Genomic DNA, 18,899 nt, shown 5'->3' on the forward strand with positions numbered 1-18,899 from the left:
CTAAAGTTAAGAGCTGGTGCTTTTCACTAATTCTGCAACCCGTGCTGCCCTTTAATTCCAACGAACAGCCTTCATGTGGTATTTAGGTGGAATTTAGACAGCAAAAGTGTTTATACAGAAGATATTTGCAGGAAAAAAGAAAGAAAAGAACTGACCTGATTAGAAGTTACACAATGTGCTGGAAAGATAGACTAGTAATAAGTTTAGGGTTAATGTCTTATTGTGTGCTCTGCCTTATTTACAATACCCACTAGAAGTTCAAACAGTGCAGACCCAGAATTAGCAGTTTCTTGATTCAGGAGAATTTTAACCATGGCCTTTCTGCAAGCTTCATAACATTTAACTGCTCAGTTACTTATACTTGTCTTCATACTTACAAAGTCCAAAAGTGCTTTCTTCTACTTCTTCATACTTCCAAATTAGGACCACCAGATGTTATGGTGATAACATGAGTGACCAACAAAGTACAAAAATACTCCATACAAAGTCTCCAAATTATTTTATTTTTTTTAATAAAGTTGCTCCTTAAAAAAATAGTCAAAATCTCACAAGGGGTTCTGGTTTGAAACTCTGCAAGATTCTCAGACAAGAGTGTCAAATCTCTCAAGATTTTGCCATTCTTGTATGAGACCTTAGGGATGGGGCTGTCAAATATTATGACATTTCAACAATCTTTTGAGTTTTGTACATTTTTCATTTCTGAAATAATAATTAAAAAAAAAAAACGATGGCTCTTGCTGCTTAAAACAATTAATATCCAGACTGTAATGCTATGTATATTACCTGTTTACCATAAACCTAGACCTTGTGATATATTTCAATTCCTTCCACATTTGAGATTTTAATAGTCCAGACTTAAAGCTATAATTCCCTAATTCTAAATGCATATGGAACTCCTTGTTTCATGGGAATACACTGTATATAATGAAGACATGAATCTTTATTATACTATACACCAGTAACGTAAAACAACCTTCTACTCCCCAGTGCTCTCAATGTGTTAGATTTCAATTCCCAGAATTCTCAGGTAGCATGGCATCTGGAGACCACTAGGCTGGAAAAAGTTGGCTTAAACTCTGTCCCTGAAAATAAGTTTCAGAGTTAAGTTGAAATATTTAGGGCAAATAAACTCAAATTAAGCTCTACATACTAATAAACAGTACATAAAATCAAGCCAGTCAGCTAAGGCCAGAGAAACAGCTATAACAGTGAAGGCATTTTATTTTTGTATTCTGAATATTCACTTAGTAACAGCAGCTTACAATGGAGATCAACAATTTACTGACAGACCTTTTCAACTTTTTGAAAAAGGCCCAATGACTGAGGAGAAAAGGTTGCATACATCATTACAGATAAGAGAAAATAAAGGGAGAATAGTTGATCTCACATATGACATGGAAGTTTGGCAAGTACCTAACACTTGTGCAGGTTGCAGACAAAAGACCTAAAACATCTTTTGATCATATTGTTCAGGAACCATGGGTGGTGGTGATGTTAATCTAATCTACCTACCATGATTTAGTCCATCTGAAGACATCAGGATGATAGAGGTGATCCAGAACCATGACTATTTATTTATTTATAAGATTTATAAGGCTGCTCAACTCAACCAGGGTGGCGTACAGCACAAAAACAAACAATAAATCAAAGAAGGAAAAAAAGAACCCACATAACAATAAGCAATACAACATATAAATACCAAATATAAAATGGCAACCAAGCATATAACAAAGTGGTCACAAGGAGACTTCCACTCAGCTGGCCCCTAATGCCTGGAGGAAGGGCCAGGTCTTAATGGCTTTCCTAAAGGTGAGAACAGCTGGGGCCTGTCATATATCTGACTATACAATAAAACTACTCAGATATATGAAAGGTAGAATATAATTAGCTTTTAATGTCTTTAATTTAGATAAGAGCTAGTTTGGTTTAATGGTTAAGCACCAGGCTGGAGACTGTGAGTTCTAGTCCCACCTTAAACACAAAGCCAACTGGTGACTTTGGAGTGGTATCTTTCAGCCCAAGGAAGCAGGCAAGGGCAAACCACTTCTGAAAACTGCAGGGACTAGTCCAGGCAGTTGCTAGGAGTCAACACTGACTCAAAGGCACCCCTCCCCAAAAGAAATTCATAAAAGCTTCTTAATTTAATTGCATTCTTAGTTAGTGATATGTACGTTGTAAAAAGATAGTCTTCAAATCAAACTTCAACCTTGGTAGCTTCACAGACATGTTGAAGTAGTATTCTTGACATCTACACTGAAGTGGTTTGTCACTGCCTTCTTTAGGGATGTTTTCTGACTTTCCAGTCTAGCTTATAGTCCTGGTGTTCACTAGAGGTCTCCCATCCAAATACTAATCAGGGCCAATTTTGTTTAGCTTATCAGCCAAAATTCTGCAAGTACTTCCACCTGCTGCAGGCACTGAAAATACAGATACATATCCTTAAGTTTAAGCAAGACACAGGAAAAGCAGCACCTATACAGATGCCATAGGTTTAGAACTTGGCTGTCCCTTTTTTAGACACATATACAGGTGGTCCCCAGTTTAAGAATGAGTTTCACTCCTAAGGTATGTCCTTAAGTCGAATTTGTATGTAAGCTGGAACAGTATTATTGTATAACACTGTATAAGCAGTATTATGTAATGAACTCAAACCACTCTGTATTTAACTAGAATCATTGTGTATTTAACTTGAATTTTGCTACAATAGGCTCCGTTCTTAACTATGGGTCATCTGTAACCCAAGCATTCTTAACCTGGGGACTACATGTATATATAAACCAACTATAAGAACTAAACTTTAATTTATAATATGTTTATCTTGATACCAAATATTCTATTAAACTTCTGAACACAATGGTCGGGGAAACCACTGCATGTGGCAATTTGAAGGACAGAATTATTTCATTATCTAGCTTTATAAAATGTCACTCCCCAGTTTGTACTATAGAAGAGCAGAGGGGACATAATTATGTAGGACAAACCAGTAATCAACTTCCTGCATATAAATGCATGATTGTTCAAGACACCAAAATAGATCACTGTTCTTCAATATAGTACCAGAAGAGGTTAGTTCATATAGTTAAAGGTTAAATGTCTTTTACCATGATCAAAGTGATCTCTGCTTTAAGAGTGTTTATAATAAGTAAAATAAATCTTCAATGCAAGGTAAATTTTAATGACCATATGTAAAGGTTGTTTTTAGGTATTTAACTCCTGATAAGTTATCAAAAATATATAGTAGTATAACAAATGTTTGTTGGAAATGTTCACAGGGTGAAGGAACCTTTTATCATCTTTGGTGGATGTGTGAAAAGGCTACAAATTTTTGGGATCCATTGTTATTCAAAAAATTCTTAAAGTGAATATTCAAAAAAACCCAGAATTGTTCCTACTGGGTTTGATGGAGAAAGGACTGGAGAAAAAATATGGACCTTTGCTTCTATATATGATCACAGCTTGTTATATGTGCAAAGATGGAAAGACTCACAAATACCTACAGTGGATGAGTGGACTATTAAATTAATGGATTTGGCTCAAATGGCGAAGCTAACAGCCTTAACAAGAGATAATACTGTTTCTAAATTTGTCTCCTCATGGCAACCCTTCCTAGATTACGTGCTTGGGTTGGGAAAAAATGAAGCTTTGATTGTGGGATTTAATGATTAGATGGTTTGTGTTGACAGAAATAATGTGAATTAGGATTAAATAGTGGTAAGGGATTAACTTTTTAAAAATTTGTACTTATATCTGTATTGGAGATAGTTGAAAGTCACTTTTTGTTTCATCTTTCTATTTGATCTCACTTTTTTAGTTTTTGTCTTTTTCTTTTAGTTCTATCTTCTCTCTTTTCTATATTTTCTGATTTGTATTTTAATTGTACTTTTTATATATCTTAATAAAAGTTTTGACCAGAAAAAGTTGTTTTTAGGAAAGTCAAATAACAGGAGAAAAATATGAGAATGTAATTTTACCATTAGCTGAATAATGTAAATTGACTTTTATGATTAATTTTATATGTAAGTATATATGTATAAATATATACTTAATATGTACTGTTTTGGGGTCAAGGAATAGAACTTAATCATTAAATGGCTCACACCAGAGGCAATTTTATGAAATTCCATGGGACATGTACACTACAGGGATGACTACAGATTATGTTGGAGGTCAAAATAATTGTGTGGTGGTATTGCAAACTGCTCACCAGTAAAACTGAAATAAATTTCACCATATGACCAGAAATGAATGGAAAAGGGAACAAGAAGAAAATTCAGAACTGAATCCCACTGAATCTGCAGAAAACTGGCTCTCCTTATAATTAGCTTATTATAATAAATTTTGAGACAGATAATTGTATATAGCCATACAGTATATGTTGGCTTGGTAACTGAAAGAAAACAAGATTACAAGAAGAATGTAGCCATTCATGTAGGAAAAGGGAAAAAGGGGGGGGGGGAATAGTAAAGTCAGATTTATTATTGATTTTGATTCATTAATAATACAAAGCACTTCTAATTAGTCACCAGAATTTTTTTCTAGTTGATATACAAAACAGAGGAATTTGAGATATACAAACATAAGGAATCAGAGGTTGTGTTGCACAGAATCTTTGCCACCATATTGCAGGAACAATATGCTTGGCAGACTCCAAAACTGTACTTCTGAATCATATATATGACATTTTTTTACACTGTGTTTGTATATACGCTGAGAAAGTCATGACACTGAGACAAAGCCCTGATATTTGCGATAGTCAAACAGAGTAGCAGTGTTGCCTCCTTTGACCCTTAGGTATGCATTGACTATTAAAACTGTGTTTTAAAATATTGATTACAAGTTTCTTTTTCCCATTTATTACTATCGAAAAAATATTTATTTTCTATCTAAACATTAAAAAAAAAAAGGAAATGTTTTTTCTCTGAATTTTTCCAGGTACTAATGGTCCCTCCCAAACCTCTCAGATATTCATATTTCCATACTACTTATCTATCTGTGGGAAATTAAAGTCCTAAAACACACTTCCTTAGTCTAGTGCTCTTCAAAGGTATGGACTTCACCTCCCAGGATTCCCTAGCCATCATGATCATTGCTGAGAAATTTAGGAATTGTAATTCACCAATTGGAGGATACCAAGTTTGGGGAATGCTATTCTAAAGCAGTAATGGGTACTTCTCAGTTAATTTTGTAGTTTAAGATCAAGTGCTGAACTTCAGTATATTTAATTGTAGCAGTAAGTAAAAAGGATATTTACAGTTCATTTGCTAATTACTATCTCTTCATTAGGCATCCAGAGATGGCCAGCAAAAATAGCTGTTTAACATATCCTCTTGATATCATTTAGTCTGATTGCCTCTGTTGTGGGATTACATATGTGGATATCAAAAGGATTTCAATCATATTGTGACAAACATTTCCTTGAGTTGGTGATAATATTCCTAAAAATCCTAACAAAATATGCTTTTTTTAAACTACAATAATACGAAAAAGAAACTTGCCCTGCCTGTCAAAAATATTCATTTATCTATGCACTTATATCTAGAACCAACAATGTATACTGTACTTTTTTTTAGTACAGAGCAAGTGGAAGGATCATTTCAAGGATCATCGTTTTAACACCCAATGCAATATAACTAAAAATACAGAATAAATCTTTACAACAATATTATTAAATGCACCTTACACTTGGGATAGGGCAATATAGCAATACATGCAATCAGTATATTATGCAAACCATCAATTTAATATAGTGAGGAAAAATATTCATATTGCATCTTTTTGGCTTAGGGTGATAGATTTTCTGAGGAACTGGCAAACTATATAATGGCTTAACATTATGTGTAGACCATGTCAGTCTGTCCAAATTAGACATTATCATTAAGTAGAAAACTGAGTTTCAGAATGCCTTCCTTTGTCAGCACAAAAGAGAAGAAAGAACATTGTAAGTCAGAGGCTCATACTACTGCTGTCATGATTGCCACACTTTTATCATTTTGGGGGTTTCCATATGCTTCAAAAATATGGAAAACTTTAAATGAGCTCACTTCAGACCTTTGTTTATAAATCCAGTTTGGTATTTGTTGCAAATCTACCCAGTGTAATCCTGCATCTAATCCCTTGATGGATAAATATCCATGATAAAAGAAAAAAAATCATAAAAAAATAAATCTAATTTTTGGAGGAAAAAAACTTATAAGTTTTTGAAAAAAAAAACCTTACAAAACAAATCTAAATTTGCAATGAGTTTAAAAATTAAAATTTCAGAAAAATTAAGTGAAGTTTCTATTATAATTTTTAAAAATATGTTCAATTTTTTTATCAAGGATTTTTATAAGGTATGTTAATCAGGCTCATCTTCATTTTCGTATTATTTAATAGTTCAAGTTTATTTGAATATAAGCAATACAGTTCAGCTCTAAATGGAGTCAATGTTTTCTACCTAGTTGTTTCAATACCCAACTCCCAAACTTGCAAATACCTTCAGAAAATTTCTGATATTATTTTAAGATCATAGCTTATTGTGTTCTGAACTAACAAGCCATTGTTAAACACTAAATACAGCTTCTTAAGAAGAAAGATTCCTTTGCGTCAAGCTCAACTCCATGTAGCTCTCTTGGCAACAACAAGGAAGTAGTTTACCATTACTTTCTTCTGGGACTTTCCCCCCGCCAACAAGTTTCCAGTATAGCCTACACTTTTTAAATATTTGGACACTAAACTGTGGTTATTGAAATCAAAATAAAATATAAGGAGTATGAAAAAAATGTATGCAGTGACAAATAGATGCAAGGCCAAGGTTGTGAACTAAAATAATGTATAACATAGTCAGATGTGTGCCATTATTTATAATTTTAACATATTAATATATTAAATCACTTTTGCTGGTTGCAGTTTTAACCACCTGCTTTAAATAATTCAACACTTCTGTGATTCTACTAGCACTGTACTGATGCAATGCAATGAAAAAATATAGTATACTTTCTGCAGATTTTGAATGGAAAAATACAAGTACATATATATAAGTGAGTTTGAAAATTAAAATAAGTAAAATAATTTAATTGCAACCCCCCCAAAAAACAAAACAAAACCAATCTATCACTGTGATGATGCAATCTTATTGCCAACATATCTTTATCTTATTTAGTTTTTTTTACACCCTTCAAAAGATTATTTCTAGTTCTGTGTAAAGTTTAATCGCACTTTTATTTTACCTTGGGAAAAAAAAGCCCACAAAAGTTATTAAATAACAAATAGACTTCTCTCTCTCACACACACACACACATACACACGCACAAACACACACACTAGTCTGAAGAGGATAAGTAAAGAATGGAAAGAAAGCTTCAACCTTGCCATAGTCAGCTATAGATTTAAATGAGGCACAGAGTGTCTAGCTCAGTGGAAAAACTTTTGGCATCACTTGAGTAACCTCATACTTGACTTAAAGCTCTCCAACACATGACATCTCACAGCTAGAAGGTGCAACTCCCTTTTTATAACCATTCCCTTTATGGTTAATCATGAAATTTATTTCTCCCATCCCTCGGATTGTTCAAAGGTCTTTTTGCTCTGCACTTCTTGGCCTTGAAGTTGGGCAATTGTTGGTTGTTGACATAATTGACATCTCTGCCTACAGAAATTTTGCCCCTAAACTTAACTCTCACGCAGAGGCCAAGACTCCACCTTGGGCTAAACTGCTTGGTTTCTCTGCCGGATATACAGAATAGATGGAACATTCTACCTCTCCTTTACTAATCCACTCAATTGCTTGCATAACTATCATTCATAATAGGCAACTAAGCTTTCTTTGTCAAAAACTCAGGGACAACTATGGCATTGTTTATGAAACAATCCAATGGTGACATGCAATTGCATCAAAATATGTCCATCCATCAACAGAACTGGATCTCCCAACATAATGGATTTTTCTTCTTCCATGAATGTCACCCCATATCTGTTTTAGATGTCCAAGGACTCAAAAAATGTCAAAATTGGGACAGGAACAAGTAGGCGAAGAGTGAGAGGAAGACTTATTGTATGAACAGAAATTCACTCACATTGCATTAGATGTCGCTTATAAGCAGTAAGCTCCTTAGTTCAAAAACAATTTTTTGTTGCTGTACTTTAGCAGCTCACCAAGCTTGAACATTTCATTAGTTAAATTTGATAGGTCAGAGTTTAGCTTCATATTATTAAGAAAGCCACTGTGGTGTAGTGATTGTTTGGGATTAAGAATGGGAAGGCCCAAATTCTAGCCCACCTGACTCTGGGCTAATCTCTCTCAACCCAACCTACCTAACAGGGTTTTTATTGTGGGGATAAAAAAAAATAGGAGGAGGGAGATCTGTGCGAAAGACGGAATATAAATATAACAACTAAATTATAATAAAGATGAGCATTGCCAAAATTCATTGAATAAATGTTGATGATATGGATCATCAAGGGAATAATACATGCATAAATGTTTCAAACTAAGAATACAGTGGTACCTCGGGATACGAACGCCTCTACTAATGAACTTTTTGGGTTACGACCAGCTCCGGCTGCAAAAATTTACCTCGATGTGCAAACTCCGCCTCGGGGTACGGTCATTTTTCCACCCTGACACATGGTCCGCGGCCATTTTTCCGCCCCTGACACGTGGTCCGCGGCCATTTTCCCGCTGCGCCGCGCGGTGCCCAGCCGTTCTCCCGCTGCGGCCGGCCGTTCTCCCGCTGCGCCATGCCCGGCCGTTCTCCCGCCACGCCACGCCTGGCCATTCTCCCGCTGCGCCCGGCCATTCTCCCGCCACGCCACGCCATTCTCCCGCCCCGCCGCACCTGGCCTTTCACCCGCTGCGCCCGGCCTTTCTCCCGCCGCGCCGCGCGGCGCCCGGCCTTTTTCCCACCATGCCGCGCAGCGCCAGGCTGTTCTCCCGCCGCTGACGCGTGGTCCGCGGACGCCAGAACGGATTAACAGTAATTACATTGAACCTTATGGGAAAATTTGCTTCGGGGTGCGACCAAATTCGGAGGGCGGAACGGATTAACCGGATTTACATTGAACCCTATGGGGAAATTTGCGTCGGGTTACGACCAACTCAGGATACGCCCAGAGTCACGGAACACATTAAGTTCGTATCCCGAGGTACCACTGTATTCCTGCTTTTTAATTTTTCAAACTTTAATTTTTTTCTAGTAGTCCTTATACTTTTCTACCTGGTTATCACTGAAATACTGAAAACCAATAGAACACTCACAAAGTAAATTTTGAACTGTCCCTACATTCCACTATTAACGTTGCTACAGAGCCTGAATAGACCAATTCACTATTAATGTTGGTACAGAGCTATTGAACAGACCAATTCAGATAGGTAAAACATAACTGAATAGAAGCTTGCCAATAACACAGGAGCAACTTTTTTTTTTTTTGCTGTGAAATGAAGCAAGGAATATTAATTTAGAAAATGAAAACGCTAATGACTAGGGTTTTTTTCCCCCCAAAGCCTCTTTGCAGAATCTTTTAATTTAAGGGAAAGCAATGCAAAGTATCTTGTTCAACACGACTGAATAGGAAGAAATTCTAAATACTGTATTCACAATATATAAAATACTAGCCATAACTCTGCAACAAAAATAGAATTAGAGTACAGCACAGTTTTAAGAAGGGAAGAGGAGGGCAGGGCAGGACAAGACAGGACAGGAATAACCATAGTGACAAAAAATATAATATTTTAAAAGTGTCAAGATAATCAACCTTGTGAAATACTTGGATACTTTTTACTTGGATAGTATTTCATAAGGCTGATTAACTTGGCACTTTAAAAAAATAGTTTTTCATGAAGTACAATAAAAATATTTAAGCTTCCAAATTAACTAAGTCCTGTTTAGCTTGAGGTACATATTTCTCAGTCTTTCAGTCAAGTTGTTAGTTGCTTCACTGAAATTTCACTTGCTGAAGAACTGTTTTCAAGCTCATAAAATCAAAGGTTATGTTGTTTCAACTGCTGAAGTTTAAAATTAACTTAAAAGACAGCAGAAAGGATAAAAACATCCAAATGAGAGAGCTGAAAGAAGCAATTATACCCTAAAGCAGATAATACCTCACTCTAAAATTGATGCACTGGAGGAATTCTTATAGAACTATTGTGATAGTTGGTACTACTTCTATGGTAAATTATTTCTAAACTCCACACTATGTCAGCTACTCCATTAGAAGTAAAAAGGGATATAATTAAAAATAAAAAAAATCTACCTATATATAGTAGCAGAACAATGCAAGTTATTTTGTTAGAACTCCAAATTGCTCTATATCTAGCACCTGTCCAATGGAACATCATTCCACGGTTCTTCCCTGGGCACAAGATGAATAAAATGTTTCTGAATGGCTAATACAATAGTTGGCCTTGCTCATTCATTCATTCAAAATATTTGTATGCTGCTCATCCTGGAGCATAACTTTGGGTGGCTCACGACAATAAAACCACAAAACCATAAAAATAGAAATTAAAAACCCAGTGCCTCAGTCATCCTCCTGGGATGCCCCAACAACCATCCATGGGCTCCCATCACTCTACCTGGAGGAAACAGATTATCTGGAGCATTTTCACTCAGATTTCAGGCCAGGACATGGAGACTGTACTGATTGTGCTTATTGATGAGCTCTTGTGGAACTAGGATAGTAGTGGTGCAACTGTCCTGGTCCTCCCTGACCTCTCAGCAGTTTTCAATAATGGGATTCTTCTGGCCCAATTGCAGGGATCAGGAGTGGGAGGCATGATGTTGCAGTGATTCTCCTTTCTCTACAGCTGGTTCCAGTCAGTTCTGATGGATACTGGAGAGATTAAGTCTGAAGCCCCATCTACATGAAACTCTAAATGGGGTAGCTCTCCACTGGACAAAACTAGGACACTTTGGGGGTTCTCCTGGATACACAGCTCCTGCTCAAAGAGCATGTGGTAGCTGTGGCCAGGGGACTTTTTCCCAAATTTGTCTGATAAGCCAACTGTGCCCTTTCTTGAATTGGGAATCCCTTATGTCTGTTCATGCTATAGTCACCTTGTGTGTGGACTACTGCAATGTGCTCTATGTGGGGCTGCCCATGAAGACTACTTGGAAGCTACAAATAGGCCAGAATACAGTGGCACAGGCAGTTATGGATACACCTTGGTACACTTATGTAACACTTCTGCTGCACAAGCTGCACTTGTTCTTTCAGGTGCCATTCAAATTGGTGGTTGTGGCTTATAAAGTTCTTCATGGCCTAGGGACTGGCTATCCAAGGGACCATCTTTCTCTCACTGTTTCTGCCTGTCTGGTAAGATATAACAAAGTGGGTATGTTCCAGGTCCCAACTTTAAAACTGTGTCATCTGATAGGACTGAAGTGGTGTGCCTTCTCTGCTGTGACACCTGCCCTCCAAAATAGTATCTCCCTGGAGGTGTGAGTTGCCTCAACCTTCCCATCCTTTAAATGGGCTTTGAAGACATGGCTTCTTCTCTAGGTGCTAGGTTAGGAAGTGTGTACCTCTGTAGGAATTCTATTAATGTGTTTGGTACATTAATTTCCAGGTTATTATCTATTTCATTTGCACTGTATTGGATTATTTTTATCTTGTATTCTGCCTTACTATGAGTTAGGTAGCTTATAAATTTAATGTATAAATAAATAGACAAATAAAAAAGCTCTATGCACTTTATCTAATTTAATGGTACTTAAAACCCAAGGAGATTTGAACAAGACTCTTATTGTTAAACAGTTAACAAGAATAAAATGCAGTGATCTTTAGACAAGAATTGCTACACAAATTATATAGAAAAGCCACTTTCAATGCTGAAAGGTCCAATCAGGTAAATATAGAGCTTAATTCTGAAAAGTTAAATCTATTTTAAATCTGACATTATTAAATTCACCAGTAGCTTTTTTGAGTTGAGAAACTTACCAATGGGTATTTCCACCTTCAAGAATGTAGGTGGATAGCTCCAGAAAGGAGGTACTTTTCTGCAAGGCAGTCTTATGACAGAAATTTGGCACATTTAGTGCTATGTTAGCTATCTTAGTTGTAACTCTAACTTGTCTGGAGAGACACCAACTTTTGGAAAGCTGAAGTAGATAAAGGCTGTGTTCTCTAACCTCATAAACTAAAATTGTGGTGAACTCTACCTTTTCATACTCTAGCAAGGTTCTCACAAACATTGCTGTATTACTCCAGCTTGCTTCTTTCTGTCAACAAGAGAAATGTAACCAAGAACTCGCCCAAAAGAAAAAAAATACTGTGTAGTAGAACTGGAATTCCTAGCTTGTTTCAATTTCAGAAAATAAGGTCAAACTCTGGCTTCAAACTCTCATTTGTTAAGAGAGGAACAAACAGGGAGTCCTGGTTCAGATGCAACACTTAAAAAAAAAAATCCTGGCGAAGTTCTGTCACTTTGGAATGACATGCAGAAGCTATTTCTTTTACAGGAGTGGTCCATCCACTGCTTGTGAATTGTTCAGAACCACAATGTATCCTTTTCTGTGAACCTAGCCAATCTACTCTGATTTCTTATATATTTATGCCATTTTTACATGTGGTATCTGCTGTTTTATTGATATATTAATTTTGATACCTGTTTAAATTATTATTTATTTAACCCACCCGTTATGCTGAAATGAGACATACAAATTCTACATACAGCTACAGAACTATCTACTTGTGGCACTAATTAAGAAAAAATGACGTACAGGTAGTCCTTGTTTAGTGATCACAATTGGGACCAGCAACTCGGATGTTAAGCGAAGCATGACTGTGGTTACAACCTTCTTCAGCTTTCCTTTGCTTAACATACCTGCAAATGTCATAAATGCAAGGACTGGTAGCAAAGTTACTTTTTCATCACCATTGTGACTGTGAAGGGTCACTAAACAAGGACTACCTGTATTTGCCAGGGCCTACAAATTATCGCTAAAGTAGTTATTGTTTATTTGCAAAAAATCTGAAGCATTAAGGACCTGAAAAAAAATTAAGGATGTTTCTTATGCTCTTAAGATGAGACTAATTCCTTCCCCATATTTTTATACATCTCAAGTTGGTGGTCAACTTCATTATGCTGGAAATATGAAATCATAGAAGAGACACTTATACATACCATAAGGATTTGTTCCACTATCATCCCTTTTTGGTTTAATATCCATAAGTTGGTTAATAAGGTTTGGGACTAGTAGTATGATTTAAAGAAGTGAATATGATTTTGATTATATGTGATGAACTATGAACTTATCTAGCATGAGGTATAGCAAAAACAAACACACACAATTACTGTTTTGCAGTAGAAAGTTAGTGCTTCCACAAATTTACAGCTTTTTTGCTTTCTGTTTAAGAAGTGGCTCTTTATGGACATACTGGAAAATCTGATCAATATTATTCTTTGTTGTCATGGTTTAAGGCAGTGTTTAAAACCTGAGCTGCTTGCTTTTACATACACTATGTTTTTCTTGTTTTCTCGTTTTTATATCTTTTTCCTTTCTTTTTGTATATTAAAATGATTTCTAAAAATGCAGAGCAGAATGCTAACTAAATTCTGCACAAATAAGGCTGATAGTGAGGGAGAATGGAAATAACCCAAAATTTCTAAATACATTTATACTTGTCTATGAGCCTCAAATATATTAACTCAGAAACATAAATTATAATAACCTATTACCTTCAGTTTAGCATATTCTGGCCAACGCAGTCACAATCAAGGAAGATACCAGGTTTTACAAAAATAAAACTCATAAAAATTATTCTTCATCACAACTTTCCAAACATATTTTCAATCCTTTGGTTTCCAAGAATTCAGGTATCAATTGTTAGTGAAAAATAGGAAGGAATTCCAAGGTCAAAACTAATTTCAAGTTGAAAAGTATCTAAAATTTTGCTTTCAAATAGCATGTTCAAATAAATGTAATATGCAGAGACATCTCATTTCAACAGACCAATGAAAGGGCATCAACTATTCACAAATGTCTGTTAAATAAAGTAAACAAGTATGGCAATTTATGCCATTTGCACAATAATACCACTAGGCAAATTACTCAAATTGTAATTTATGCCAATTTATATAATTCAAACAACAATGGAATTATACAAATGGTGTAAATTTGGAAATTTACGTCCACTGCATGTTAAGCCCACTTTATTGATGTCTGTTAAACTGAGGTTTAACTGTACTATTATTTTTATTCAACAGCAGGAAGCCATTCTAGCCATCTCATATTTCTGTCACAGAGTCTACAGAGGACATGTGCTTTCTGTCAGAAAGCAAAGTTCCTTCTGAAGATTTTCTTCGGTTTTTTCCCATGTTCCTGAGACTTAGTGTTATTTTAACTGTTTCAAGGGAGGAAAGGTTTTATCTAAATTTGACTCAGTATTTGTGCACATTTTTATTTACAAAAAATTGTAAATTGGCGAATATAAGACCACATTACTCATGCTGACTTAACCTTACTTCTGGTTGCAATACACTTCTATAATAGTATCTATATGGAATATAAAAAGTTGGTATTAAATCCAATTCATCAGTGAATCATTTTGTGAAACAGACATTTCTGGTGGAATCAATTCCCTTCCTGACTTAATCGTGAGCAAAGACTGGAAGATGCATCCATTCACTGTTCCTTACACTCTATTTCTCATGAAGAAAACAAGTATTTTGTTTGTGTACTTTATGCACACACCCCTAAAAGTATGCCCATTTGTATAAAAAACCAAGACATCAAAAATAAATCTAGCTTGTTCAGACAAAAACAACAACAAAAACTCATTCAAAATGTTCGTAAATATCAGCTTTGCTTCTTATTTTACAAAAGTCAAACTTGGGCACTGTAGTTATTTGTACAAGTTTCTGATGACAGGAACAATTTAACATACCTCTTTAACTAGTACTCAAATAATGATGTAAAATTTGTGAGAGCTAATGATCTTGAAAACTGCTTTAATTACATCATGTTTCAAGAAACAAGTTTCACTCTACACTTTTTTTTATTTTAGGTGACGTGGATATCAATTAAAGTTTTGCTTCCTTCTGTCAAGCAAAGGTAGCAAATTACTGCATTTATCCAGCCTGTGTATTACTGGCAGATATCAGCACTACTGTGGCAGCTAAGCTAGAAACACAAACGTTAAATTACAGAAATGCAACAAGCCCATAACTGTATCTCTTACACATGGTAACCACACCTTTGCCAAAGATAGCAAGTTATTTTACTTCCGCCATTACTATCCTTTTCCTCTTTCTCCATTTTTGTAGGCTTAGCAGAAGAGCAGGGTAATAAAGAGACAATCTTAGATGTGGAGGCCAAAGGTGAATTTCTGTATACCTCTGGACACTTCCAACAGCTGTATGAACTGGCATCCTTCTATGTGAAGTTATGCCTTGCCAACACACACAAACTCAGACTGCATATGAATATACTGGGCCGGGGATGGGACTGGCAAGATAAGAAACAATTATGCTAAACATGATTCCTCCCTGGGAGAAAATACTCAGATCAGCCAGAGGCAACTACCAACAGTGTGTGTAGCGGGGAGCCTGGTACACTGATCAGCCCATGGGAATCCAATCAAGCACTCTCAGCAAGTGACTAGGGCACTATTTAATTCAGCCAACGATGGGGCAACGAACTGGGACCCGAGACCAGGAACAGGACGGTGGAGGTGGCTAAAACCCCACGCGACACGAAGGGTCAGGTCCCCAAAGCGCCAACAGGTAATATCAGTTACAGCTGCTGAAAGGAAAGAAGTTTCAGCGACGACTTATAAACTATAAATGAGGCGGGAGAGGCAACCCAAAGAGAAGAGCCAGCATGGATGGGATCTTGGCTAGGACCTAGCAGGAGGCATTACAAGGGGGAATCTTCTCGTGGTTGTGGGGACGAGGCACCTGAAGTCGTGGCCAGAGGGAGAGAGGCTGCGGTGGAGCGGAAAGTAAACGAATTGCCGGCATAAATCTGGGTGACTTTAGTAAAAGGGACGGGGGAGCCCACAAGAGACCCAGACCTTTCCCCGGCACCCCATAATACTCACGCCTTGTCCACCAGCTCCCGGACTTTCCACATATTGAGCATCGTGGCGGTGGCGCCGCCGAGAGACCCTCTCCCGGTCTAGGCCCCTCTTAATCCCCCAGACTTCTCCTTCCCCTCGGAGCCCAGCTAGCCGCTCTTCAGCCACGGCACCGCCAGGCCAGGCCCGTCTAGCCTCGCCACCTCCCCAGCTTCGCCAACGGCACAGAGAGACAAACTCGGTTCTGCCTCCGGAAACCGGCAGCTCATGGTCGCAAAGCCTGCTGGGACATGAAGTCTGGACGCAACGCAGTACTGTACTGTAGAAACGACGTTGCCTATTAGGAAAAAGGAAAGGCACGGCATTCCATCGCACGGCATCCTGGGAATCTTCCGGGCTCTTGTGCCTGTTGGAAGGATTCAGAAAAGGGCCTGTCCCGCACTCCTTGCTGAAACTGAAGTTTTTATTGTTTGCTATCTTAGGCGCAGGAGAGTTGGATTTAGTGGAAGTTACTCGAAGTGAAGGAAGTCGTAATGATGCAGCTTTAAGTAAACTGTAGATTAAATGTTTCAGCAGCTGAATGTCCATATGACTATGTTTGTCTACCAAAAAAGCAACAAGGAAGAGATATAGTTTTTTTTTAGATTTTTTATCCCGCCTTTATTATTTTTTATAAATAACTCAAGGCGGCGAACATACCCAATACTCTTTCCTCCTTCTATTTTCCCCGCAACAACAACCCTGTGAGGTGAATTGGGCTGAGAGAGAGTGGCCCAAAGTCACCCAGCTGGATTTCATGTTTTTGTTTCTAAGTTACTGAAACTTATTCAGTGATCTGAAACTAGAATCTTTATTCTAAAAATACGTAAATTAGTGCTAATTGGACACAAAGCTATATTTTTATATTAAAAATGATGTATACTTTTAAAGATAGGAAATTATTTCCAGTTAGCCAGTTCCGTTTAAGCAGTTATTTTCTGGCATGCCATCACAAGGGAAAAGTCAGACCTTATTTATCATACTACTTGCAGAAGGTGAAGAAGCAGCTTAATTGTTCTTTCTTGAATACACCAGGCTACTCTCAGATAACTGATTTATGGAAATGCTCCAAATCTAGCTCTAATCTGGATTCAACAAGGATTAATATGTACAGTAATGCATAAGTTTTGCTCATAAAGTTAAATGTCATTACCTCCTTTTCATGATTCTTTATCTTTTGTGAGAAAGCCCAGCATCAGGTGTCCCCTAAACTAGTTCAAGCCACATTCTTGACAAGTTACAGGTAAAGATAAACAATTAATTGAAGCTTTATGCTTTCTCTGCTTCTTTTAGCTGGTAGATAAAACAAGAGATTCCAGTGTTGTATAGTGACCGAAACAAGCTCAATTTCTTAGGCTATAAGTGAAGGGTGAAATTATATTTCCCTCTTAGCCCCTACTACTATTATTCTGCCCTGCTTCCTGTCTCACTGAGGTTCTATTTAGTTTAGATTCCAGCTTAATTCTTCCTTGTGTCAGCCATCATACTTGAATGATTCTGTAATCAGGGAGCTGATGCAATGGGTTGATTTTTATACAATACAATATAGAAGTAGAATTCTAAAGTAGTATCTTGTAATGCCATCCCCATTTATATCCCATTTACAACGGGTTTCAAAACCAGATTTTACAAATTGTCTCTTAAGAGTTATACCCTGAATATTTATGCCACAACTGAATCTAACCATATATAGTTTATTCTTATAAACACAGTGCCAGTTGCTAATAGTTTTGAAATGTTATTTTATACTAAAACATATTATCACCATAGTCTTGAAAATAACCACATAGGATTACCAGAGCTTAGTTAACTGAAAACAGGGTAGTACCTTGCAACATCACTGTATGTTCACGTTTTTACTTGCACACCAGGTCTCTAAAGCTTAGTCATTCTTTCCAGTAATTAAGGATGGGTGTGTTGGGAAAAAGGCTTTCTTTTTCCCTGTTGGATAGGTTTTACTTGGACTTTTCCTTTTATTCATACTGATTATTTACATAGCTTGCCCCATCAAACTATGTATCATGACTGTAATGATGGGGTATGTAATAATGAAAAAAAAAATATTCTCAATAGCGTTTCATTAAAACAATAACAAGTCAGTCTAATGAATATACCACTTGAGCTACATATCCCTGTGATTTAACCCTAATCTTTAAAAATCATCCTATACAGACAGTAACCCAAGGGAATAATGAGAATTAGGTTGGATCAAAGGGACCCCTGTACTGAGGAAGGAAAATATCTTCCTTTTCATCCAATTATACTACAAGCATGGAAGAGGGTGTCCTTAATCATCTTTCAAAATGGCAATTGGTATAGGAAAGGAGGTATTTTTTAAAGCAGGGTTGGGTGCAAGTATTTGGTTTCCTAATCTGTCATCCTCCAGATCTGTTAGTTTGTGATTTGGTAAATAGAACATCACCAAACAATAATGTAATGCAGCAAGCTATGTGAACCCAATCCATTCTAGTTTATTCAGCAAACCATAGCTTAGCTAAACATGCTGTGTATAAATAACTGCTAAGTCCTAGAATTCTTAGGCAGCATAGCCAAGAAGTATGATGGATAGAAATTCTGTAATGTCAACACAAGAGGAGGTTAAAAAGCAACAGAAGAACCCATCAAGGTCAGCATTTGTGGCATATATTGGTCAACCAACAAAGTCTTCCTTAAGCAGCTGATATTTAAGGTATGCTGCCTGAGTTTCCAGGGCAATTAGGACTAACAGCTACTGATACCATGATCCACCATGACTCTGTCCAGTTCACTTTTAAAATTGTGAACTGCTAGCAACACCAATCTGATAGTAATTTCCACAGTACACATATGGTTGTATGAAGAACTTCATTTCATTGGTGCTGACT

General features: G+C 36.8%; 1 protein-coding gene across 1 annotated transcript in view; it reads right to left on the bottom strand.

Annotated features, from left to right (window-relative positions):
* The window catches only part of CLINT1 (clathrin interactor 1), a 74,284-nt gene extending 58,030 nt beyond the window's left edge, over positions 1 to 16,254 (bottom strand). The window contains exon 1 of the mRNA XM_007435657.4: positions 16,021 to 16,254. Within this exon, the coding sequence (XP_007435719.1) occupies positions 16,021 to 16,061 (41 nt within the window). The 5' untranslated portion in view covers positions 16,062 to 16,254. The remainder of the gene's footprint in view (positions 1 to 16,020) is intronic.
* Positions 16,255 to 18,899: the final 2,645 nt, after the last annotated feature.

The sequence above is a fragment of the Python bivittatus genome, unplaced genomic scaffold (assembly GCF_059951505.1).
Source record: "Python bivittatus isolate LINGU-HERP-01145 unplaced genomic scaffold, Pbiv_v1 ctg000080_np1212, whole genome shotgun sequence".
NCBI classification, from domain to species: domain Eukaryota; kingdom Metazoa; phylum Chordata; class Lepidosauria; order Squamata; family Pythonidae; genus Python; species Python bivittatus.